Below are 24,982 nucleotides of genomic sequence, written 5' to 3'. Positions count from 1 at the left end.
TAGATCTTGCCATGCTTTTACATTGGATAAGACCATCCCTCCACTTGGTCACATACCGAAAATTAACACCTTGACTGCCAGAGCCTATAACAAAATTAATTATACAAAAAAAATAGCACTGTGCCCCACAGAGAGCACCCAGGCTGTTGATTTGTTGGTGTATGACCAAGTGGAGGGATGGTCAAGTGAAAGCCTGGTCAGATTTGAGATGGTCAGGCAAACGGTTTACATTTAGTGTGTGTGACAGGTGTGTGTGTGTAGAGCGATTTAGAGAAAACTACTAGACCGATCTACATGAAATTTTACATGAGAAATCCTATGGTACCTCCAGACGTTTTTTAAAAAAATTTTGGATAAATGTCTTTGGTGACGTCATATCCGGCTTTTCGTGAAAGTTGAGGCGGCACTGTCACGCTCTCATTTTTTAACCAAATTGGTTGAAATTTTGGTCAAGTAATCTCCGACGAAGCCCGGACTTTGGTATTGCATTTTTCGCAAACAGATTTAAAATTGATTGCATCGTATTCTTCATCACATTCTGAATCTAAAAATATATACATATGTCATGTTTACTCTTAAAATGTGATCATAATTAACAAAAATAGATTAATTAGTCTTACGATTAAAATTTAAGAAATCGATCCAAAAATGATTTCATCTTATTCTTTATCATTTCCTGATTCCAAAAACATATAGATATGATATAGGTTGTATTCAAAACAAGCTCAGAAAGTTAACAAGAATACAGAAAAGCGCGCTTTCCTGCTTAGCACAATACGCTACCGCGCTAACCTGGCGTGTCAATATCACTACGTTTTGCACGTGGAAGGTGAGCGATTTCCTTCACGCGGGGATTGACGAAGCGGCTGTACTGTCTTGGTGAAAAAATACAGTGCGTTCAATTTCATTCCGTGAGTTCGACAGCTTGACTAAATGTAGTAATTTCGCCTTACGCGACTTGTTTTAACTGGTCTGTGCAACAGTGTGTCCTGGCACAGCGGCCTTGTGTCGGAGATATAACGGAGTGAAGCAGAATGCTTTCCGCGTCTGACTGTCCGATAATTGAGTAATGCTTTTCTTGTCTGATAATGCTGGATCCTCCCACGTCGTTTCTCTCCACACCACTTGTACTCTTACATTGCTATATACACAAAGTTAATCAGTAATGTGCACTCAGAATTCTTTCGTCTCAATGCATGTACAAAAAAGCCAGCAAATCTTGTCCGGAGTTCAGATAGCTTGCATCAGACTTGATATCCTGCATGAGTCTTGTGTCAGGTTGTATGTGTCATGTAATACTGTGAAGATCTGAGTGACACAAACCAGCCACTGTTGTGGTTCAGACGTAGCTAACCCAGTCCTGGATGGTTAGTGGAAGATGTGTTGACTTCACGTTGGGTAGTGTGTTACATGTAGTGACAGTCTCTTGCTCTTTTCTCTCTCCCTTATTTGCTAGTTGTCTGGAGTCTGGCCGGAGAGCTCACAGCCTCATCAGCTCATGGTAGTGCCAACAGATGATTTACTGAAGCCTTGAGCTACACACATCTAGAGTAGCTTGAGCAGTCTTCACGTTGCCTGCTTTCCTGCGTGCTTTTGATACACTTCTACTGTACGTGACACTGAAGCTAGTATCCGCTTTATTAGTTAATATATCTGCTGGAAGAGTTTCATGATATGTATGGATAAACACACTTTATTGACACTGCATATTTTGGAAATTGATCCACCACTTTATGCACAGCTTGCTTGCTGTGAACCTGTGAAAAACGTCAGTGGTTTTGTTTTCCTGTAGAGAGTGTCAGTTTTTCTCCTATAATGTGGATTTTCGTGTAAACTGGTCTTACCGAAGTGTAGCGAGAGCCATCGGCTGGTCTTAAGACTGTCCTTACTTGAGCCCGGAAGCTGACGTCACAAAGATTTCGCAAAGTCTTATCCCAAAAAATTCAAAGCCAAAGCTTCGTGCAGCGAGCTTCCGGTGAAGAAGACTTCGCGAAGTTGACTTAACCCAATTAATACCAGCCTTTAGAGAACTGTGGCGAGGGCCATGAGCACACTGAGGAGGAGTACGGGGAAGGTGGAGGAAACGGCAGACGCTCCGGCTATCCGGCATTTCAGCTCGTCGTATCTGAAACGATGTACATCTGCCGCGTTAAACAATGCGCTACATCACAACTCTCAAAGTTTACCTTCTCTTTCTCTCTTTCTCATATAGCATGAGGCCGTGTCCGTTCTCTCTCTTTTTCTCTTTCTCTCTCTCTTTCTCTCTCTCTCTCTCTTTTTCTCTTTCTCTCTCTCTCCCTCTCTCACACACACACAAATGTAGAATACAGGATTAGACCTTGTGTGTGATAGGAAATGGGGGGTGGGGGGTGGCTTCCAAAACTGAGGCAGGCCCCCTAGACCCCGTTAAAATTTAGCATTTCAAATGGGTATTTTGGGTCTCTACTTATACAAAAAGGTACATTTGTCGGGTAAGGAGGTGCTGCCACCCACCACCACCCCGTCAAGATCCAGCCTTGGACTGAGTCCACTGCAGAAAGAGAGCAAAGTAGTGAAGAATATAGTGTGCGTACCGACTGAAGTAGCCACGTGATTTCTTCTCCCACTCGAGCTCCACCAGCGAGCCCTCGATCCAGAACTTGCCATCCAGGTGGTGGTACTCAAAGCCCTGGCGGCAGTCACAGCGGTACGCGCCTCGCATGAAGGAGAAGCCCATCTGGGGTCGGCACTGAAAGCACACACACGCACATTGTGAATAGGCGATGTTTGGAAAAAAACTTGTCGCGTTTGTATGGGGGAGTACTCTTACTTTTATTGAGTCAAACTTTCTCACGTGACAGGTCTCTCCCTCTCTCTCTCTCCCACACACACACAAACACACAGAGATAAAGAAATAATGGAAGAACAGCATTTGAAGGAAACAGAAAAGTATGTGGTATTTCTCTTTCAGTGTTGGCTTGGTGGCAGGGGTAAGGGAAATGACAACAACAAACAGACAAGCCATAGCACTTAGTTCAAAATAGCTGGTGGGGGTGGGGGGGGGGGGGGCAATGGAGGATGTGGCCGGGATGGAGAAGGAACAGCTGGGGCGAACAGCCAAGCAGCTTGGACTAAACAAGACAAACTATACTGAGGTGTACGAAAGCTGTGGCCAGACACTCACTGATGGACACAGCAAGAAGTCTAGACAGGTCAACTCACCCATGTGGAGAATTGGTTGCAGCGGGCGGTGTTTTTGAAGGCGTTGGCTACACCGAAACCCATCGGACACTGGTTCAGCTCCAGCAGACTGAGTGGTACGTCTATAGCCGTCATACCCCTGTAACAGCCACACACCTATTCAACACCTGTTCAACACAAGTACAACACCTGTCTGGGACCTCTAAATGCCACCCGCCGTGCCTACATAAACAGAGGACACTGACAAGACCTTAGTTGACTGTGACTTTCCAAGTCTTGGAACATGCTCAGTCCTCCCCTTCCCCTGAAAGAAAACAAACTTGCATCGGTCCCAGATAATAAAGCCATACAGGGTGTAGGGACAAGAACAAACCAGCAATCAACCAACCTATACCTCCCCATCTGCCTACAGAAATCACTAACCTAAACCCTCCCCCGAAATCGGCGTATGCTCCCTGAGTGGTGGGGTAAAAACGGTCATACAGGTAAAAATCCACTCGTGCAAACACATGAGTGAACGTGGGAGTTTCAGCCGATGAACGAAGAACTTGAGAAGAAGAAGAAGAAGAAGAAGAGGACTGACCTGAACTCCAGTTTTCGCTTGAAGGTGTCGAGTCCGAACTGAAGGACGAGAAGTAGGTCATACAGGGCGTAGGGACTAGACAAAACAGCAACCAACCAACCAACCAACCAACCAACCAATCCCCCCCCCTCTTCCTCTCCCTCCCCATCAGCATACAGAAATCACTGACATAAACACGAGTTTCCGCTTGAAGGTGTCGAGTCCGAAGAAGGGCGAGAGGTAGGTCATACAGGACGTATAGGGTCAAGCAAAAACAGCCTCAACCAACCAACCAACCAACCAATCATTCCCCCTCCTCCTCTACCCCCCCCCCCATCACCATGATCAGCATACAGAAATCACTGACCTAAACACGAGTTTCCGCTTGAAGGTGTCGAGTCCAAAGAAGGGCGAGAGGTAGGTCATGACCCAGGCGTCCACCTTGCCGTCACAGCGGAAGTGAGGTCGCGTCCAGTATCCGGCCTGATAGGTGGGCGCCTTGTAGCGCATGGGGAAGTACTCGTGTCGAATAGAGCTCGTCCCGTTGGGGTCCGACCGGATCATCGGCCGCATCTGAAATGTTAGGTCTCAGATGTCATCAGCGCTGAGGTGCACGAAGCGAGAGTGGGTGCCACCTGGCAAACCGTAAGAGAACAAACCGCGGGGTCTGATTCGTTCCCGTCGCGATATAACCTTCGTGGTTGAAAACGACGTTAAACACCAAATAAAGAAAAGAAAGAAAGTCTGATTCGTTGAAATCACAAGTGTCAGTTTCAACCAATCCAACAGTGCGGGTGTCTCCGGTTTGGGTGGCAACTTTCTCATGCACCTCTGCCCTGATGTCATCTTCTGTATGCGATAAATAAATCCCTGCGCCTTGAATATGTGCGCGATATAAATTGCATAAAAAAATTTAAAAAAAAATAAAAAAATCCCTGCGCTTAGAACTGTACCCACGGAATACGCGCGATATAAGCCTCATATTGATTGATTGATTGAAGTAAAAACTTAAAAAAATACTCCTAGTCTTGGGATCCTCTGAAGTTCCGCTTGGACCCCCTAAACTGATTGCTAGGGGGTCCCGGGACCATTTAGGTAGAGCGTCTGTGGAGAGCCTTGTTAACTTTTAACTGAGGAGAACCACAGTCAAATGCAGAAGGTTTTTAAAAACGCAGATTCTTTAACAAACGGTACTTTATAGCAGAGACATAGATAGAATGTATGTATGTCTCTGTTTATATCTTGTTAAGAAATCTTGATTACAATATATCTCTTTCAAAAAGTAAAACATCTTGTCCGGGGGAACGTCCCGGAAGATGTACAAGTTTAAGCACAGTTTAGACAGACTTCATCACGAGTAAGATTTAAAAACATGAAAACCTAGAGGTGTCATGAACCACAAGGAAGATTTAAGATGGACTGAGTTGGGTCACCCAACCCACGTAGGCTGAATGGTGAAACGAATGGCAATGAAGACGACGCTGTCCTGCAAGCCATGAGCGAAAAAAGCAACAGTAGAATTTCACGTGCTGAAAGTGTGTGTGTGAGAGAGAGAGTGTGTGCGTGTGAAGCATCACATCTTTTCTGTCTTGAGGCAAGGATTCTGGGCATGAAGAATATACTGCACCCTGCAGGACTCGAGATAAGCCTTATATCATGTAGCCCGTGAGATATAAGGAATGCAAAGCGTAGCTTGTTGGGCTCCATTTCTTTAATGGATTGTATACGGCAATGTTATTTGTAATTATCTGAATAAAACCAGATAAGAAATATTCTGTACCTTGTAGCCCGCGTGAGATAAGGAATGCACTGTACCTTGTATGTCTTGAGTCCCTGAAAGTTGGTTGCCCAGCGTCCCTTGACGGCTTGGAACCACTCCTCGTCAACGTAGCGAGTGGGCATGCCAGCCGTGTCGATCACGTAAAACGACCCTTCCTTCTTGTACGCCCACGGCCCGAACAGCTCGCGCTGTGGACACGTTACGGTACACCACGTCAGTTAACATTTTCTACTCCAGGGCCGCCGGACCAAATGAGTTGTAGGGAGGGAGGGGGGGTTCCTCCTTTTTTGGGGGGGCAAATCAGCGAACGAACTAGGGGGGTCCGGGGGCATGCTCCCCCGGAAATTTTTTGAAACACGGTTAAAATCTGTGCAATCTGGTGCATTCTGGGCCTTGTTTTGAGGGTTAAGAGCAGCATTGTTTTGGTGCTAAAACTAGTTAAAAAAACCCCAACACTCAAAGCAAGGTACATGCTTTTTCCAGGGGTGGGGTTCCGGAACCCCTGGAACCCCCCCCCCCCCCCCCCCCCCGGGTCCGGCCCTGTACTCCAACCATGTTGACCAAGTTTTTTTTAGCCGAGACCAGCTGTGCTGCAGCAGGTCACTCAGGATTGTCACTACTGAGTAACTGTGTAGTAACTGTGTATCAACACGTTGGAAAGCAGGCGTTAGATGGACATTACAAGAAGCGACTGAAGCTAACAGTCTGAGCGGATATATGTGTACCAGGTCAGATATAGTCATATGAGTGGGTTCGGATATAGAGGTTACACACTCTGAGTTCTGAATATCGTGCATATTTTCCCTAGGGTCGATTTTCAGGTATTACCGAGCCTCTGGCGAGGTAATACCTGTAAATCGACCCGAGGGAAAATATGCACGATATTCAGGACGAGGTGTGTAAGCTTTTTATCCCATTACTCCGACGTTTTCATTAAAAAACCTAACTTTTTGACACAAACTTTGCGAGTGCCTGTTTACTGCTCATCAAACCTTCTGCCACCGAAAATCGTGTCATGATATTCATGTGCGAAACGAGTCCCCTTTTGTCTTTTTGTTTCCAGGATTTGAATGCATTTGATACTGTGCAGTTACCGGCTGGTTTCAGTCGGTTACCCGAGCTGGCATTCGTCACAACTGCGAAAGACCGCATTCTGATAATCTTCGCTTCACAGCTAGCGGACGGGAGAGAATGATACCCGAAGGGAAGTAACTCATTTTGGACCTGAGTTCAGCGGGATTCGAAAGACCGCGTGTGTGATTTTACAAGCGATGAAGATGATTGCTGAGTTTGTGCTTATTCGAGCCTTTGTGCTTCAGTGTTCAAATTTGTATTACCTACTTCTTCAATCGTCACTTACTGATTTAGGTGAGCCTAACTTTGATGTCTGTCGTTGTCTTAGGCGAGGTATCTGTCTGGGGGAAAACGGCGCACCACTGTCGAGTTGTTTATGCGGCAACGCATGTAGCCTAGTGGTCTCTGTATGTCCAAGATCCGACCTACTTCGCCACCTTTTATTCTAACAGTATTACCAACTTTGAAAATGGCAATTTCCATGCTGGTCAACTTGAGCCGAAGATACTACATGTACAGCAAACGACAGATCCTGCAGCAGAGGGTGCGTATCGCTAGCGCTAGCGAGACGCACCGGCAGCAGACGATAGATCTGTAGCAGACGACTGATGAGACAGCCTTGTTCTGTTGAACCATATTTAGCAATCAATGCTCTAAAAGCGATAACAAATGAACAAAACTATAAGCATACTGTTTTAGTGTAAGTTTTATTTTGTCGCTCAAGATTTTGAATCAGGATGCTCTTGGGATTGATCTAAGCGGTTGCCCATGAAGCGTACCTCGTTACGACAACTTTACTAGAGTTGTGCCCCTTGAATCACTGTGTGTCTCTGTCGCTCTCTCTCGTGCTCTCTGTCTCTCTCTCAGTCTCACCACGTCGGACAACTCATAATCTTCACTCAGCTCTATTCACCCAAACAGATTATGTGCATTCTTTGTTGTTTTCTTTATTTCTTCAATGATAATGTTTGTAGATCGTTAGCCAAACGTCAGTTCGACTTTTATACCGCAGAATATCTCAATCGTTTTGCTGAAAAAAAAGTAGTCCCGAGTTAACGATAAATATGCAGATGACCTCTATAAATTATTCAGTTGTACTCCGAGACCAAAGACAAAGACCAATGACAGGTGAGATCGAGACTCGGTTGTGATGGATAATTCATATGGTTGTGATGGATAATCCAAAATAATCCCCTCCTCAGCTAACAGAGACAAAGAGGCAGGTCATGGGATAAATATCTGTACCAGGTCAGATATAGTCATATGAGTGGGTACGGATATATCCGTACCTGGGAGACAATGAGTTAAGACATCTCCACATGACACTGGGTGGTGAGGGTGGTGGAAGCTTTTAATATTTGTGGCGTGCAGTTGTATCAGGCAAGAGAGCTCATCGCAGCTATACCGAGAGGCATAAATTCCGCAAACTGAACTTTAAAAAATCACAAAAAATCAACTCAGTGGTGAATGTTTTCAATGTTTGAATATTTTATTTACTGGCCATTTTAGTGTCTATAAACCTTCGCTTTGTTGATTTTGAATAAAACATCATGAAATGACAATTTTTCAAAAAAAGTGACTGAGTCCAAGCGCAATGATTTCGGAAAACGTTCAGTGTTCATCACGTTCAATGCTTTAGCCAGCTCTAAGCATCCCAATCGCTTGCTGTCTCTCTCCTTCATCAAGTCGTGGCAATGATTGCGATATCTGATACAGCCAAACGGCCAGTTGCATTTTATAGGGCCATACACTATCTTTTTTACGTTACTGTCTCCCGTTCAGCCCATTGTCTTTATTAGCACAGTGAGCTGTGGCTGGATCAGCAATACTGCAAAGCGCACTCTGACAGCGTGAAACATTTGCTCCGACACTCAAGATGTCAACTACAAATTACAGGTTCAATCTGATTTTCGTTTGAGAGCAAAATCGTTCAATGCACTATTTGCAGAATTTATGCCTTTCAGTATACATGCCCCGCCCACCTCGTGTCAAGTGTTTGTGGATGAACGTGTAACTCACAAGCATGTACGCACGCACACACATACACACACACACACATACTCACACACACATACTGACACACACACACACACACACACTCACACACACACACACACACACGCACACACATATACGGACACACACACACACACACACACACACACACACTGACCAGCTGACTGACAGACACACGCGACAGACAGATATATACGCACATCTTTAAGCTTATTGACGACACTGTTAAGACTGGAGTCTACCCCTGAGAGTACGAAGTAAAACTGAAAAAGGTTACAAACTTAATTGACGTATCCCAAAGGAAAAGCTAGCAGCATTTATAAAGTAAATAGCAGATCTTGACGTGGTTTTATCTACTGTACTCAGCCATACCTTAGTGCCGTCTTGGGTCTCCCAGGAGTATCGGTCAAAGTAGACAGCGGCAGAGTAGATCTTGAAATTGCCCATGACATTGGCGATCACCTCCCCGAACATGTGTTCCTCGTGCAGTCGCCCCCCACCACGGAGATTGCCGAAGTTCTCCGCAGCGTCTGTGTTCTGGAAGGAAGGAATACTGGATGAAAGAAGGAAGGAAAGGAAGGAAGGAATGAAGGAAGAAAGGAAGGAAGAAGTGTTTTACAGAGAACATGTAAAATGTAAGGCTTCTTTTTAAGCCTACTGTCTATATGATACTTACCGAGACAATACTATTCTTGCACATTATCTATTATAGGCTGAAAAAAATTGGACTAAACGCTGAGTGGGTACAATTATCTCCCATAACCATGCGCCACCGTGGATCCCAAGCACTGTCCGAGAGCTTCCCCCTTACAGGATCTAGGTGGCGCGTCCTCTTTCTTTATGAGCTGCAGACCCTCAAAAAGCCCATAACATATCAAGAGGGGAGGCGGGAGGGAAACTCTAATAGTACTGTCTCGGTAAGTATCATATAGACAGTAGGCTTAAAAAGAAGCCTTACAGTCAATATAACACTTACCTCGACAGTACTATTCTTGCACAGAATACCAGAGTGGTGTGAGGGTGATATGTAGAGTATTAAACTCCTTAATCAAAATCACTTAAATCCAAGGATTAAGATACCCAGGCAATTTTCGAACAGTACTACCGTAAAAGAAAATATACCCAAGAAAAATACCTTAGACTGACGTGACCATGCTGGCAACCACTGCTTTGGCAATGCCATACGACTGGTCAAGCCTGAGACTGGAAAAGTCTCGCATATAGTGGTTTATAAACGTGGCTGGAGTCTTCCAGAACGCGACCGCCATTATGCTTTGGAGCGAGGCACCCCGCACGTGCGCCAACGAGGAGCCGATAGCCCGAATCTCGTGTGCCCTGATGTCAGGGACCACATCCACTTGAGCATGAACATAAGCCTGTTTGATAAGCGAGGTCAGCCAACGAGCTAAAGTTTGTCTAGAAATATCCGATTGGTACTTCGGATTAAGCGAGACAAACAGTGACCGCTTAGAAGACCGAAAGCTACGTGTTCTATCCAGGTACACTCTAAGGGCACGTACTGGGCAGAGGAAGCGATCAGGGTCATCATGTTCAAGAGTGGGAGCCAAGGCTTGAATGACTACTGGTTTGGACAACTCCGAGGCATTCTGATTCTTGGCTCGAAAGTCTGGTAGGAAAGCCAACGTCACCTGATGTGTGGTGAACTCAATGTCAAATTCCAGGCCACTCAAAGCTTGAATACCACTGAGTCTACGGCAAGTGGCTAAAGCGATGAGGAACACAGTCTTAAAAGTCAGCAACTTGATACTGATGCCTGCCAGGGGTTCAAACTCCTTGCTACGCAGGAGTTTGAGAACCAGGAAGACATCCCACTTGGGAAAAGAAACCCGAGGTTTAGACACCGCTGCATTGCTAATACCCGAAAGGACATTAGCGATGAGGGAGGAACTGATCAAGTGTTCAGGTCTGCGACCAGTAGCGGCCGCAATCGTGGAAGTGATGGCAGATTTGTATCCAAGAAGAGTCTTAGAAGAAAGACTCTTCTTTTGATACACTTCCACCAGGAAGTTGGCCAAGTCCTGTGTTGAGGGATAAAGCGGCTTTATCCCCTTGGACAAGGCGAAGGAGGCCCAAGCTCTCCAGCGTAAGTCGTAGAGCTGATCAAGTTAGTTGATCGCCTCTTAGCGTTCAAGGAAAACTCTACTGAACTCTTTTGCAATCCTAGTGCAAGCAGTTTGGAGCGCACAAGAGCCATGCAGTCAAGCACAGACTCTCTGGACGTGGATGAGGGAGGCCTGATCGAGGCTGGAGCAGACTTCCCCCGTCCAGATCCAGAGGTAGAGGGTCTACGTGGGTGAGACCGCGAAGATCTGGAAACCACGGAGCTGTTGGCCAGTAAGGCGCGACCAAAATCAGTCTTGGCCGTTCCTGCAGATACTTTGCCAGCACCCTCGGAATCAGAGATGTCGGGGGATAGGCGTAAGCATCGAGGAGCCTCCACGAGAGAGTGAATGCGTCCACGTGGAACGCATTCGTGTCTCGAAAGGGGCTGACGTACCTGGGAAGCCGAGCGCTGAATCGAGTTGCGAACAGATCGATCAGAGGACGGTCCCACCTTGCCCACAGGCGCTGTAGAACGTTGTGAGCGATGGTCCATTCTGTGGGGAGAACCTGATCGCCCCGACTGAGAATGTCGGCCAGGGCGTTCAGTTTCCCCGGAACGAACTGGACTGACATCCGGACCTGATTGGTCTGGCACCAGAGCAGAATCTCCTCCGCTAACAGGGAGAGGGACCGAGAATTGGTGCCCCCCCTGGTGGCGAAGGTAAGCTAGGCATGTGGTGTTGTCCCCGTGGACCAACACATCCTGATCCCGAATCAGGAGGCGAAACTCCAGCAGAGCCCGACGAACCGCCTCCAACTCTAGAAAGTTGATGTGTAGGAGGGACTCCTCTTGGGTCCAGACCCCCTGGGCCTCGTGCAGGTCCAGGTGGGCCCCCCAACCCCGCGTAGAAGCGTCGGTGTACAGGAAGAGAGACGGCCGTCTCGGTTGGATAGGCACCGCAGAGTTGAGCCAGATCGGGTCCAGCCATTGGACTACAGCCTCGTGAAACCAAGGCCCGATCTGGACCAACTCGGTGTAATCGAGAGGCCTGGAAGTCCGATCTGCTACTGCCCGTTGCAGGGGACGTTTGTGTAGCCTTGCAAGGGGCAGCAGCAGAGCGACAGACTCCATGGAACCCAACAGTTCCGCCAGCCGTCTGTGAGGAACAGCGCGGCAAGCCTGAATGGAGAGGATCTTTCGCCTCAGGGAGAGGATCCTGTCCGGGGAGGGAGACACAGTGTATCGCACTGTGTCGAACGCCATCCCCAAGTAGCAAAACTGTTGGGCTGGCACGAGGTCTGACTTGTGCCACTGTATCTGGAACCCCAAGGCATGGGTCCGGTTCAGGACCTGCCGGGTGTGTTGGAGGCATTGATCGCGAGACTGGGCCAGGGTGAGCCAATCGTCCAGATATTGACGCAGACGCACACCCTGAGCTCTGACCAACGCCGCCAGCTCCTTGACCACCTTTGTGAAAATCAGCGGGGCCAAGGACAGGCCGAATGGGAGGGCCCGAAACTCGAACACTGTGCCCTCCCAAACGAACCGGAGCAGATGTCGGTACCCCGGGGCCACCAGGATGTGGAAGTAAGCATCCTGGAGGTCCACAGTCGTGGCCCAATCGTTTGGCCGGATGGCCAACCGGACCGACGAAGGGGTTTCCATCTTGAACTTGCACCTGTGAACAGGCGGGAGTAGAACCCCGGAGAAGGCTGAGAAAGGGGGTAGACTGCCTTCTTCTCGACCAACGAGTTCACCTCGTCCTGAAAAGCCTGCCATCTGGCAGGGTCTCGAGGAGGGGGGAACGTCAATGGTAGAGCGGACAATGGAGGTTGTGACGACAGCGGTAGAGAAAACCCCGACCCCACCACCCTCAAGATAAACTGGTTGGAGACCAGTCTGCCCCACATGTCGCGGGCCCGAAAAAGGGAACCGACGGACGAAAGAGGGGCAACTTGAGGGGGCGTCAAAGTAGGGCCGGGACTCACTGAAAATTCTGCTGGCGGGCAGGCGCAGGCTTGCGACCACCCCCCTGGTGGTGCTGCTTCCCCTTACCTGTCTGAGCACCCTTCTTCTTGCGCTTGGGAGCACGAGAAGCCGGGGCCGCAGGGGGGAACGCGACAGGCGCCTGAGAGGAGGAAGAAGGAGGCAGTGAAACTGGCTTCTTCCTCTTCTTCTTCTGAGGCCGGGAGCTGGAGGTGACTGTAGCACTTCTCTTACTCCCCGCCGCCGTCGCCGAAGCAGCGAGGCCAACCATCAGAGAATCAGTGTTCCTCTGGCGTGTGGACTCCACCACAGAACGAACAAGAAATTCCTCCGAGATAGGAAAAACACCCCCATCCTTACCATTCTCACTGCCACCAACTGAGAAGGCACTGCTAACAAGTGTGGTTAAAATAAGTTGATTGAGTGGACAAAGAGACAGGCGGAGAAAAAGACAAATCAATATAACTCTTTCTGTAACTCCTACTGACCGCATTTTTTGTAAAAACCGTCTCATCTATATAATATAAAACATGCTCAGCACGTGTGGATTAAATAGAGCCGAATACCCGGCTTGAGTGGCGCACTGTACGCCGGCTTCGAACCATGGACCCGTCAAGCTTAGGTCCCTTCCAGACTCGTGGAATGGGAACAGCACGAACATGATTCAGGGGCCATAATGCCATTCCTGATCATATCATGTCGAGTCCCATACTTGTCGACGACGCCCTAGGTACCACATCACAAACAGAACTGTGCAATACACAGGTGTTTTCTACAGACACACTCAAACACACACACACACACACACAAACACAGAGAAGCCGTATCTGGCCTTGGCTCAGAAATGGCGTCGAACTCCACTTTCCCCCCACTCGGGTTATTCATGGCCTAATTTCTGTGAACAGAGCCACAGAAGGACAACGGAAAGAGATTTCTTGGATCTAAGACATGTTTACCTTTCCGTTTTCACTTCAAGTCGATAGCCGATGTTGTTCTTTTGGTCGCTGTGACGCAATTTATGCTAATTATCGGCCGAGTTTTCTCGATTTGTTTGTGACATTTTACAGTGGGTCTAATTGGATTAATTTATTGCGATAGTGTTCGAGGACATAACATAAAAAATGAAGTTTTCCTGTTCTGCAAAGGCTGATGAAATCATAGAGTATCTTTCGGGCAGAAACGGTCAATGCATCGCCGAGTATTTTCCGGAAACAAACGAAGTGATGTTCATCACGTATTGTCGTAAAGAAACACGCGGATGAATCGTTCACTACAATGAGTTATCAAAAAATACAATCGCCGTTGTTCACTCAAATATTTGATGAGACTAGACCCGAGTATTATTTGCTGGATCAAAATTCATGGTTTGCGTTGTAGTTTGTACAGAAAATGGCTTCATAGGTGAAATGTGTCAATTTGCTGTAAGATGCATCGTGATGAACTACATTTTTGATCGGACTAATATTTTATCGGAAAGGTGTGAGCGGTCACATTCCCTTGTTTTAGGCGCGAAATCAATAAAGGGTGAAGCGTCATTGTGAATGAAGTCGTCATGGACGAAGGAAATAGAGAACGTAAAGGTAAATGTATTGCTGTAATTGTGTTATCTAGCGTGATGAACTGCGTGGCTATGAATAAATGTTTGTAGTTTGTTAATTTGTCACAATGCAACGATGCTTGTTTTTTTGTATTGTTTAGCAAGTACTTGTGCGTAGTTTCCGATCTTGAGACAATTTTCAATTCGATTCCTACATGTGAAAAAAAAAAAAATGTGTATCGATCTTTTGTAAAGTGATGAACTTACATTTTATAGAAACAATTTAATGAAAGACTGGAGAAATAATCATAACTGGCATGATTTCACCAATAATTGGAAAAAAATAAAACCGTCAGCATGTTGTTATTTTGATAGACAAATGCAATGCCTAATGTCGACGTAGTTCATCACTTTTCAGCAAATAAATTACACTGATCTAAAAGTTAGCGATTTTTGTTGTTATTTTAGAAATCAGTCATGAAAAAAATGCCTTAATCTAATTGTTTACCACGGATCTTCATATAGTTTTGATAAAATCAAACTTATCTCCTAGAATTACTTAATTGGCGTAGTTCATAACCTTACAGCAAGCATCTATTGCCAAATGTGTGTAAAGTGATGAACAAAGGTAGGCTTTTTTTTCCTTTGTCATTTATTGGAATTTTTTAAACAGTTACCTTTTACTTGTGTCAAGTTCAAAATCTGTGATGTTCAACTAATTACAAAATGTCTTCAAGTCACATGAGCATGCACAGTTCATCATCTTACATCAGATCTCTGCAATCTGATTTGTGTAAAGTTATGAACAAACACCAAAGTTTTCTCTATCTCACATTATTTTTTTGAACATATCATATTTGGAGTATTTTTAATCTTAAGTCATATATATTCTTCCATTTTCACTTATTTTGCTTATGTTCTGTCACCAAAGTGGTTTGCGGGTCTCATTATGTGTTCATCTTGTGATGTAAGGTGATGAACATTTTTCTTATTGGCGTCACTAAATCTTACTATGCTCGGTTTTTTCCTCCAATGTTCTATATTTTATGTCTGCCACCTAATGTAACTTGTTTAATGACATGTTAAATGAATTATGCAGACAGGACAGTCATTTATGTTCAATTTTTTGACAAGTTTGCTGTAATGTGATGAACATCTCCAGTTTTCATGTGATAACTTTTGAGTGCTTTAAGTTACAAGTTTTTTTTTGCCATTGATGTTACCCTCCTTTGATGTGTGTGTTCTGGATATGTGTATTGTGTTCTAGCTCTGTTCCGTTTGGATATTAATATGTGAAATGTGACCTTGTCACGCTGTAAAGTGATGAACAGAAAAGATGGATGAGTAATTTATGTAATTGTTTCTTGTTGACGAACTTGAATTTTGTCTCGTTGATGATAACATGATAATTTATGTCACTTGACATGATGTTTCAGATGACTTTCTAGATAACGTGCGACCTAAGTTTGATTTTCTAGTTTTTGTACTGAATAGAAACTTGCTGTTCATACAATTCAACATTTCATTGCTTTAAAAGTAAATATGTGCTTGCATTATCACTCTGAAATCTGCTACAGATGCTAATTGGTACATGAATGTGATTCCATGTATATTAACTGATAATTCTGTAAGTTTTTGCTATTTTTAACGGAGGCCCTCACATTGTTGTAAGGTGATGAACTGTCCTGCTGTTTATTTTTGTCGGGAACGTAATTCCAATTACTTTATTTTGAATTTTGTACATATTTATCCTTTTGGCTTCCTTTGTCAATTTACAACTGAAATTTGTAAGCTGTTTATTCAGGTTTCCTTTTAATTGGCATGTTTATCTTGTGACATGATGTAAGTGTGATGAACAGCATGTACGCACATTTTTGTCCATTGTTAACACAATAAATGTCCGATTTCTTCCAGACTTGTTGGGTTGTCTTTGTCATCTTTTTCTCTTTGAGGTGCAGTTTATAAAAACAACATTTTCTGAAAAACACTTTTTGTCACAGTTTCTAGACACCAATTCTGAGCCAAGGCCATCTATAGAGAGATAGATGACAGTGTATTTTTCGCGTGGCTATAAATTGATTCGACCTTTGCACTTTTACAGTGAGGACAACTTACGGGTCCAAGGAAAGCGTTCTGGACACTGCGATGACCTTCTAAAAATAGCCGGTAACAGAACGCCGGGAATATCCGTCCAAGGAAAGCGTTCTGGACACTGCGATGACCTTCTAAAAATAGCCGGTAACAGAACGCCGGGAATATCCGAAAAACCAAAATCCACCAATAACTCCCTAACCGTGTGTTTGACTGGTCCCAATTTTTGTAAGGACCGTCTCAGGAATGTATAGAACCTGTTCACCAAGTTTGGTGACGATCGGTCCGTTCATTCTTGAGATCTACTTGCGAACACAAACAAACAAACAAAAACATCGAGTGAAACCTATACACACCCCTATACCGGGGGTGTAACAATGTCCGGATGAAAGAGGGAAGAAGGCTGAGGAAACGTGTTCCTCAGACTCTTCCTCATATCTGGAGGCACTATAGAGGTAGCCAGAAAATGATCACGGAACAGGGCCAACAAGTGGACCCGTGTTCCAATGGCCAATTCTGCCGCAGTCGTCACGCACGATCGCACGGCATGCAAAGCCCGATCCACTCGAACCGTGTCAAGGACCCGAGTGGAATCGGACTCTGCCCGATCGGGAGGGTCCAACAGTGTGGACAGCGTGCTCATCCATGTCAAGGCCTGTGATTGGGCCTCGACAATGGAAGAAACGGTGGCCTCAAGATTGTGGAACGAAGCAGAGCTCAGTTCCACCTTCTTGACCGAAGGCACCTCCCCAACGAACACATCACCGTCAGCCCCACCCTGAACACTCGAAGTCTGGAAAGGGAGAGTTCGAGAGTCAAAGGGAAAAGGGAGGGACGAAACAGATTGGACACGAGGAAACAGTGGAGGTGCGCCTCCCGAAGGAAAGCACGGCACTGAATCCGCGTCCTCCCGAGGAACATAGGTCGCGTTTGCACGTGAATCTGTACTCCTCAGGCGATGTGCTGCCGCTTCCACCGTGGCACTAAGACTAGGGTGGAACGCGAATTGCCGGCGGCCGGATCGTTCATAAAACGAGCCGCCGGCAGACGCGGCGTGTGCCTTCCGCGCCCGGGCCGAAGCGGACTCAAAGGACGAGAGGGCGTCGGATCGCGGAGGGAAGGACGTCCTGAAACTGTTCAAACGTCCTTCTAGCTGTGCGAGGGAGAGCCTCCTGCCTCTCGTCCTCAGACCCCGGGTCCCCGTCCTGTGTGTCAACCGAAGGGTTGGGAACACTAGACGACAGACGCTTAAGAGAGGCATCCGTGGCGTCAAGACGCCGCGTGATGTCTGTCATGTACTGTTGGAAAGTACGAAGCATAGCTTCGGAAGTTCCATCAGAAACCGGCAAGGGTAGAGGATCAGTGTTAACCTCAGGGCGACCCTGATCCTCCTCCCTATCGTCCTCCGACTCACTCTCCTCTTCACTTCCCGACAACTCCTCAACAGCAGGAGTGTAGGAAGCTTGAGGGGGAGGAGCCGAAAGTGATGAAGTAGGCTGTGAAGAAACGCCCACTGAAGCAAGAGGCCGCGAAGACCCCTGCCCCAAAGACGAAACGTCTCCAGCAGCCGAAGGGAGAGAAAAACAAAAACCCTGCGACTGTTGGGTCAGCCCAGCCAACGAACCCCCGCCATTTATAGACTGAACAGGAACCCATTGGGTCTGATCAGAAAAGAAATGGTCCGGTCCGGTCGGGGGTGCCGATCCGGTCCGGTCGGGTGGTCCCGTGTTCCGGTGGTCCGGTCCAGTCCGGTGGTCCGGTCCGGTCCCGTACCATGGCACCGAACCATCCGTACCCACAAAAGTGTTCGGGTGGCTCGGTCCGGACGTGGACATACCGTACCATCCGGACCCGTAGGTCCGGTGGTCCGGTATGGTCCGGTTCGGTGCCAGACCACCCGGACCAACAGAGGTGGTCGGGTGGTCCGGTCCGGACCGGACCACTGGTCCGGTACCGTACCATCCGGACCCGTAGGTCCGGGGGTCCGGCAAGGGCCAGAGGTACTGTCCCGCACTGGACCCTAAGGTCCGGTACGGTCCGGTACCATGGGTCCCGTCCGGACCAAACCCGGAGGTCAAGTCCAGTCGGGACCCGTGGGTCCGGTTCGATCCCGACCCGTAAGCCTGGAACGTTCCGGACCCTTGGTCCGGACCATCCGTCACCCGAACACCAGACGCTAAGGAATGGCGTGGGGTCAAGATGGTCCGGTCGGAGGTGTCGGTCTGAGCAACAGAAACAATGTTCCCGTCGCCCTGACCATTCGACAGAAGTACCACGTTCTGTCGAACACCTCCACGTCCAGTAACTAGTAGGCCGGAGCGTTTCAAAGAGGGACAGCCACCAGTCACACGGACGTCAGAGGGAACTGTAGTAGCTGAGTGGTCGGAGGCACGAAGCCTGAAACCCCTGCCCCCACAGGACCGCCCTGAACGGGGTCACTTCGCATCCCAACCCCAGCGGGGAGGGAATTCAGAGACCCCGTCATCTCCTCCGATGTCCCCCCCCCCAGGAGGCCGAAACTACTGTCGAAACAGCAGCAGATGACCCAGCGAGGGAGTTCAGAGGAGGACCCGTGTCCCTCCTGGCTTCCACAGCGGTGGAAACCGAGGAGGGCACAGGAGAGGCACCGGAAAAGGAAGAGGTCGAAACCTGAGCCTCTCCAGTAGCCCCTAGATCGGATTCACCAACCCCCGAAGAGGGTTGGGAATCGACCTGCCCCCGGATTCGAGCCAGGGAGGAGAAGGAAACCTTCTCCCCAGGCTTGAAACCGGGAGGAGCTGAAGCCTGAGACTGAGGGCCGGACAACGGCGTCGAAGGGGGGAAAGCCTGTTCCACTGAAGGAACCTCGACCTTCCCCGAACCTTCGACGGCGCAGCCCCGCCCGAAGTCCCAGGCTCAAGCCCAGCCTGTTTGAGCAAGCTCGCATTGAGCTTGCTCAAACAGGTTTTCTCCGCCCTCCCTCGCCGCAAACGCAACGCGTTTGGGGAGGGAGAGTCGGAGCGCCGAAAGGTCCCCCTCTCCGTGCGCAAAACATGATGCTGGGCGCCCGGAGAAGGGTTGCCCCCGGCAGACTCTGGTTCCGTAGAACCAGAGCCCAAATCAGCACATCTGTTGCTTGTAAAATAATTGCTATGTTATATCGATCGTAAAACAATGTTTCAACATGCTTCCACAAATGGTGAATTTTACTGCAATAGAAAAAGAAATGTTCAATATAATCAACTTGTTCAATACAATATGGACATTTATCATTATTTGAGAGTCCCATTTTTAAGAGAAGAATATTGGTTGGGTATATATTGTGTAATATCTTCCACTGTAATTCTTTTAGTCTGGTTTCTGTTGTCTCTTTTGCATTGAGCCAAACTTTTTCTTCAATATTAATACCAAGTTTGTTCAGCCAAAATCGAACACAGCAGGGTGGACTATATTTCATATCTGTCATAAAATTTCGAAAGTCTCTAGCTTTTAACATAACTTTATCATTAAAATACAATTTCGAAAATTCTTCAGTAGCAGCATATACATAATCCGTATTGTTCTTTAAATAACGAGACAACGCCGAGTGAACAACAATGTACTGTAAATAGAGTTCTGGTGAAGTACCAATTAAGTTCTGTACATTTTGAAATGACAAAATGGAATTGTTTTCTAAAAGGTCATTGACATGTGTTATTCCTTTTTTTGCCCAGTTGTCAAAATAAATTACATTATTTTGATATTTTATATCGACATTATTCCATATGCATGCCATCTTCAGAGATGAAGGAGAGTGCAACGTATTATGTACCAACGGAGGCACAAGTTGAAGGAAACACAACGTAGCCTCAAGCCAGAAGTGGAATAACACACAATAATCCAACAGGTGATAGTCCACACAGAAAAGAAGCCTCTTAGTCCAAAATAATCCGGGAGCGTAGCAGAAACACAGCCGTCTGACACGCGCGAAAAAAGAAAGAGGACGCGCCACCTAGATCCTGTAAGGGGGAAGCACTCGGACAGTGCTTGGGATCCACGGTGGCGCATGGTTATGGGAGATAATTGTACCCACTCAGCGTTTTGTCCAATTTTTTTCGGCCTATAATAGATAATGTGCAAGAATAGTACTGTCGAGGTAAGTGTTATATTGACAACCCGCATTCAGTTTGAGGACCTTGATCTAGGCTCACTCACCCTGCTTTCTACCCGCCCTCTCCGTCTATCAACTAGCATGTTTTGTTTCAATTGGAGAACAGTCTTTACCTTTTACATTGTACCGGCAAAGGATTGGATCCAGGGGGTGGGAAGGATGTCCTGGGTTCCAGAAGCCCCCCCCCCCCCCCCGCCCCTTACACGGCAAATGTACCTTTTTCTCAAGGAGGAACTCAAAATACCCATCTCAAATGCTAAATTCCCCCAGATCCCTGCCTGGCCAGCCCCTGTACCTCTGCCTCATTTTGGAAGCCACCCCCCCTCTCATACACTGCCTGGTACATAGACATGGATGAAGTGACTAGTCTTAATATGGCGTCCTAATTACCTGCAGGAAGTTGGACAGGAAGTGGGAGAGGCGCAGACCGGTGCGAGCTTCCGGTTCAAATTGTTTCTTGGCGCCGTAAGCGACGTCCCCGGCCATGATGAGGTTGTGTGGCGCCATGGTGTGGCAGGTCTTTGACGTCACGGCCTCTTTGTGTCGGAAGATGCGCATCATGCGGTTAAAGGCCTGACACACACATCACAAGGTCAAGGTTACTGACTGTTCATATGACACACAGTGCCAGGTCAAGATGATTACTGTATGTAGGGATGGAACACACATAGCACAAGGTCAAGCTTCGGTTACTGACTGTATGCGAGACACACATAGCGCAAGGTCAAAGCTGCTGACTGCGTTTATTACGCGTGCTGAGGTGGATGAACACTAAATAAACCACACTGGCACGTGGGGGTACATGAACAAATCTAAAGAAAAATGCCGCAAGAAAAATAAAGAAATGCTAACTGTTGCAACATATATATTAACTCAACAACAACAAAAATAAAAATAAAAATGAGACGAGTAAGCAAGCCAGCAAGGTGTGGTGACCTACCTGCTGATCAAAGACCGCGGCGCGTTTCTTCCTCCTGGAGAAGGTGGGGTCTGTCTTGTTGCTCAACTTGCGCCACGTGTCCACGCGCCGTCTGCCCGCCGCCTGCTGCTTCCGCCGGATGGCAGCCTCGATCTGGCCCATGGTGATCGGCTTCCGGTCGTGACTGGCCTGCGTGTCGGCGTGCACGCCGTGAGGAACCGCCGTCTTTGGGCGCACCGGCATCCACAGCTCGTCTGGTGACGTCATGACGGAACAGAGTTAGTGTGACGTCACTATATCAACTCTTGGGGGATAGCTTCATCAGTGACAATTGACAATTCAGTGAACTGACTGACGTCACAAGGGACTTAACTATGGCCACAGCTACTCCTTCCCAAGAGGTGAAGATAAATTTAGTTGGTAAATCATCATTCACCCCGAAATTGATTATACAATATTGTCTGTATGCTATTATCTGGCCACAGACAGTTTTGAATGCTTCAGTTTTGTGGTAAGAAACGAAACACGGGGACCTTATTGACCCGGGCTGCACCAACTGTTAAAGGCAGATCAAGACTAGAGATACACACGTTATGACAAAAGTCTTCACAGAACAGGATGATAGAAGTAAGTGTACGAGAGGGAGGGGCTTCCAAAATGAGGCAATGGTACAGGGGCTGGTCAGTTGGCATGTCTCGGGGCGTTGACCCCCAGATGCTGTCGACATTTTGCATTGAAAGAGGTATTTTGGGTCTCTCCTAGAGAAAAAAAATCGGAAAATGTGCCAGGTAAGGGGGGGGGGGGGGGAGCTTCCGAAACCCAGGAAACCCCCCCCCCCCCCTCAGCCCCTAGATCCAGCCTAGCTAGGAATGACAGACTCACCCCTATATCTGGCGGCCTGGTCCTTGTTGAGCGGCCCGAAGAACGTGCTGCCGCCTCCCCGCCACCTGTCCGGAGTTTCCACCTCCAGGCCCTCCTCTAACGTCACAGGGGCTTCGCTGCGGTGGCTGTGATCCCTGTGGGGGTGTCCGAGGGGCCGGAAGGTCAGCACGCTGTCGTTGACTGACCGCAGGTTGCGCGTGCGGAACTCGGAGCTGACCAGGTTGGAGGTCTCCGTGTCCAGTCTCACCCCGCCCGACGTCAGCTGGTTAGCCCCGCCCTCAATGCTGACCCCCTCCAGGTTGTCCACCTTGGGCAGCACCAGTCGGACTGTGACAAAGCAAACATAGAGAGTTACAGTCAACAGGTGAACATTTACAGTCAACAGGTGAACACTTACAGTCAACAGGTGAACACTTACAGTCAACAGGTGAACACTTACAGTCAACAGGTGAACACTTCGAGTCAACAGGTGAACACTTACAGTCAACAGGTTAACACTCACAGTCAACATGTGAACACTTTCAGTCAACAGGTGAACACTTACAGTCAACAGGTTAACACTCACAGTCAACATGTGAACACTTTCAGTCAACAGGTTAACACTTACAGTCAACAGGTGAACACTAACAGTCAACAGGTGAACACTTACAGTCAACATGTGAACACTTACAGTCAACAGGTGAACACTTACAGTCAACAGGTTAACACTCACAGTCAACATGTGAACACTTACAGTCAACAGGTTAACACTCACAGTCAACAGGTGAACATTTACAGTCAACAGGTGAACACTTTCAGTCAACAGGTGAACACTTACAGTCAACATGTGAACATCACAGTCAATAGGTGAACACTTACAGTCAACATGTGAACATCACAGTCAATAGGTGAACACTTACAGTCAACATGTGAACACTTACAGTCAACAGGTGAACATTTACAGTCAATAAGTGAACACTTACAGTCAACAGTTGAACACTTACAGTCAACAGGTGAACATTTACAGTCAACAGGTGAACACTTTCAGTCAACAGGTGAACACTTACAGTCAACAGGTTAACACTCACAGTCAACAGGTGAACACTTTCAGTCAACAGGTGAACACTTACAGTCAACAGGTGAACATTTACAGTCAACAGGTGAACACTTTCAGTCAACAGGTGAACACTTACAGTCAACAGGTGAACACTTCGAGTCAACAGGTGAACACTTATAGTCAACAGGTGAACACTTACAGTCAACAGGTGAACACTTACAGTCAACAGGTGAACACTTACAGTCAACAGGTGAACACTTACAGTCAACAGGTGAACACTTACAGTCAACAGGTGAACACTTACAGTCAACAGGTGAACATTTACAGTCAACAGGTGAACACTCACAGTCAACAGGTGAACATTTATAGTCAACAGGTGAATACTTACAGTCAACACTTAGAGTCAACAGGTGAACACTTAGAGTCAGAAGGCGAACACTTACAGTCAACAGGTGAACACTTAAAGAAAATCAGCAGGTGAACACTTACAGTCAACAGGTGAACATTTACTGTCAACAGGTGAACACTTACAGTCAACAGGTGTGCATTTGAAGCCCTCGCGGTACTCGGTGTCGGTGGACTGCTCAATGTTGTCGCCCTGGTAGGGCAGGATGAGGTTCCACGGGTAGGTGTGCCCCGGCTTGCAGTGACAGATGTAGCCACCCCGTTTGAACCCATACCCGATCTTCGCCTTACACTGCAACATAACGTGTAAATTGGATTTTGGTGGTTTTGCATGGCTCGATTGCATCACCCTCGTATCATCATCCCTATTCCTCGATCATCCTTATCAGCCTCGTCGTAGTCATCATCATCATCCTCGTCGTATAGTCATCATCATCATCATCATCATCATCATCATCATCATCATCATCATCATCGTCGTCGTCGTCGTCGTCGTTGTCGTCTGCTGCAAGAGTTGAGTACATAGATGTAAAGTGTGAGGCTGACAGATCAAACAACAACAACAACAACAACAACAACAACAACAACAACAACAACAACAACAACAACAACAAGCCATAATGTCAAGACAGGCCAGGTGAAAGGTGTGTTACCCCGGTAGTTGTCTGACACCTGTGTACCCCCGACAGGTAGGAGGGAGCGGGGTTCCCAGCGCTCGTCCCGCACGCGTTGAAGTCTAGCTCGATGAAGTCCGTGTCCGTCACCACAACCCCAACATACCTGTAACAAACAAACTGGTGTTAGCTTCCTGTAAAAAAACCGATGCCATTGCGGTTCTCTTAGGCTTCGTCACGAAGCTCACAAATGGTGATTTCTGAGCCATGATTTACTATGGCTATAAAGAGGACTAACAGTGGCCGATTCGTATACAAGTTTGGTGAACTGTTTTGAGATCACCGTTCCATGTTCCGAGTCGTGCATGGTGAACTCATGCTGGACCATGAAAACGCATCTGCGCATACTGCCTTTGCTACAAAAGAGTTCTTGGCTTCAGAGGGAATACTGCCATTGTCGTATTATCCTGTTTTTTGACATCTCCCCATGCGACTTCTTCCTGTTCCATTATGCCAAGAAACAGCTGTGAGAACAGGATTTGAGAGCCCTCAAGACGCTGCCCGAGCCTTCACGAGGGTCATATGTGCGGGGTATAGGCAATTTCACGTGGTCCCAGGCCTGAATTAGCTAGTTTGAGGTGATGACAATTAATTTTGGGTGTGGATTCATCGAGAAAATTGATTAATTGGTTTATAAATTGCTTCC

The 24,982-nt window shown here is 47.2% G+C and overlaps 1 protein-coding gene across 1 annotated transcript; it reads right to left on the bottom strand.

Moving 5' to 3' along the window:
- Positions 1-6: 6 nt before the first annotated feature.
- On the bottom strand, positions 7-24,442 carry LOC138957362 (uncharacterized; the record flags this gene model as incomplete). Its single annotated transcript, XM_070328485.1, is given in 11 exon segments — positions 7-2,125; positions 2,574-2,728; positions 3,202-3,319; positions 4,110-4,315; positions 5,558-5,710; positions 8,985-9,149; positions 20,811-20,993; positions 21,361-21,593; positions 22,222-22,548; positions 23,789-23,954; positions 24,316-24,442. Coding segments are annotated over 11 exon segments (1,936 nt in total), but the record flags the coding sequence as incomplete, so codon positions are not given.
- Positions 24,443-24,982: the final 540 nt, after the last annotated feature.

Source organism: Littorina saxatilis, unplaced genomic scaffold, assembly GCF_037325665.1.
Source record: "Littorina saxatilis isolate snail1 unplaced genomic scaffold, US_GU_Lsax_2.0 scaffold_1460, whole genome shotgun sequence".
Lineage (NCBI taxonomy): Eukaryota > Metazoa > Mollusca > Gastropoda > Littorinimorpha > Littorinidae > Littorina > Littorina saxatilis.
The sequence above is the reverse complement of the archived record's forward strand: the minus strand, read 5'-3'. Positions and strand labels throughout refer to the sequence as shown.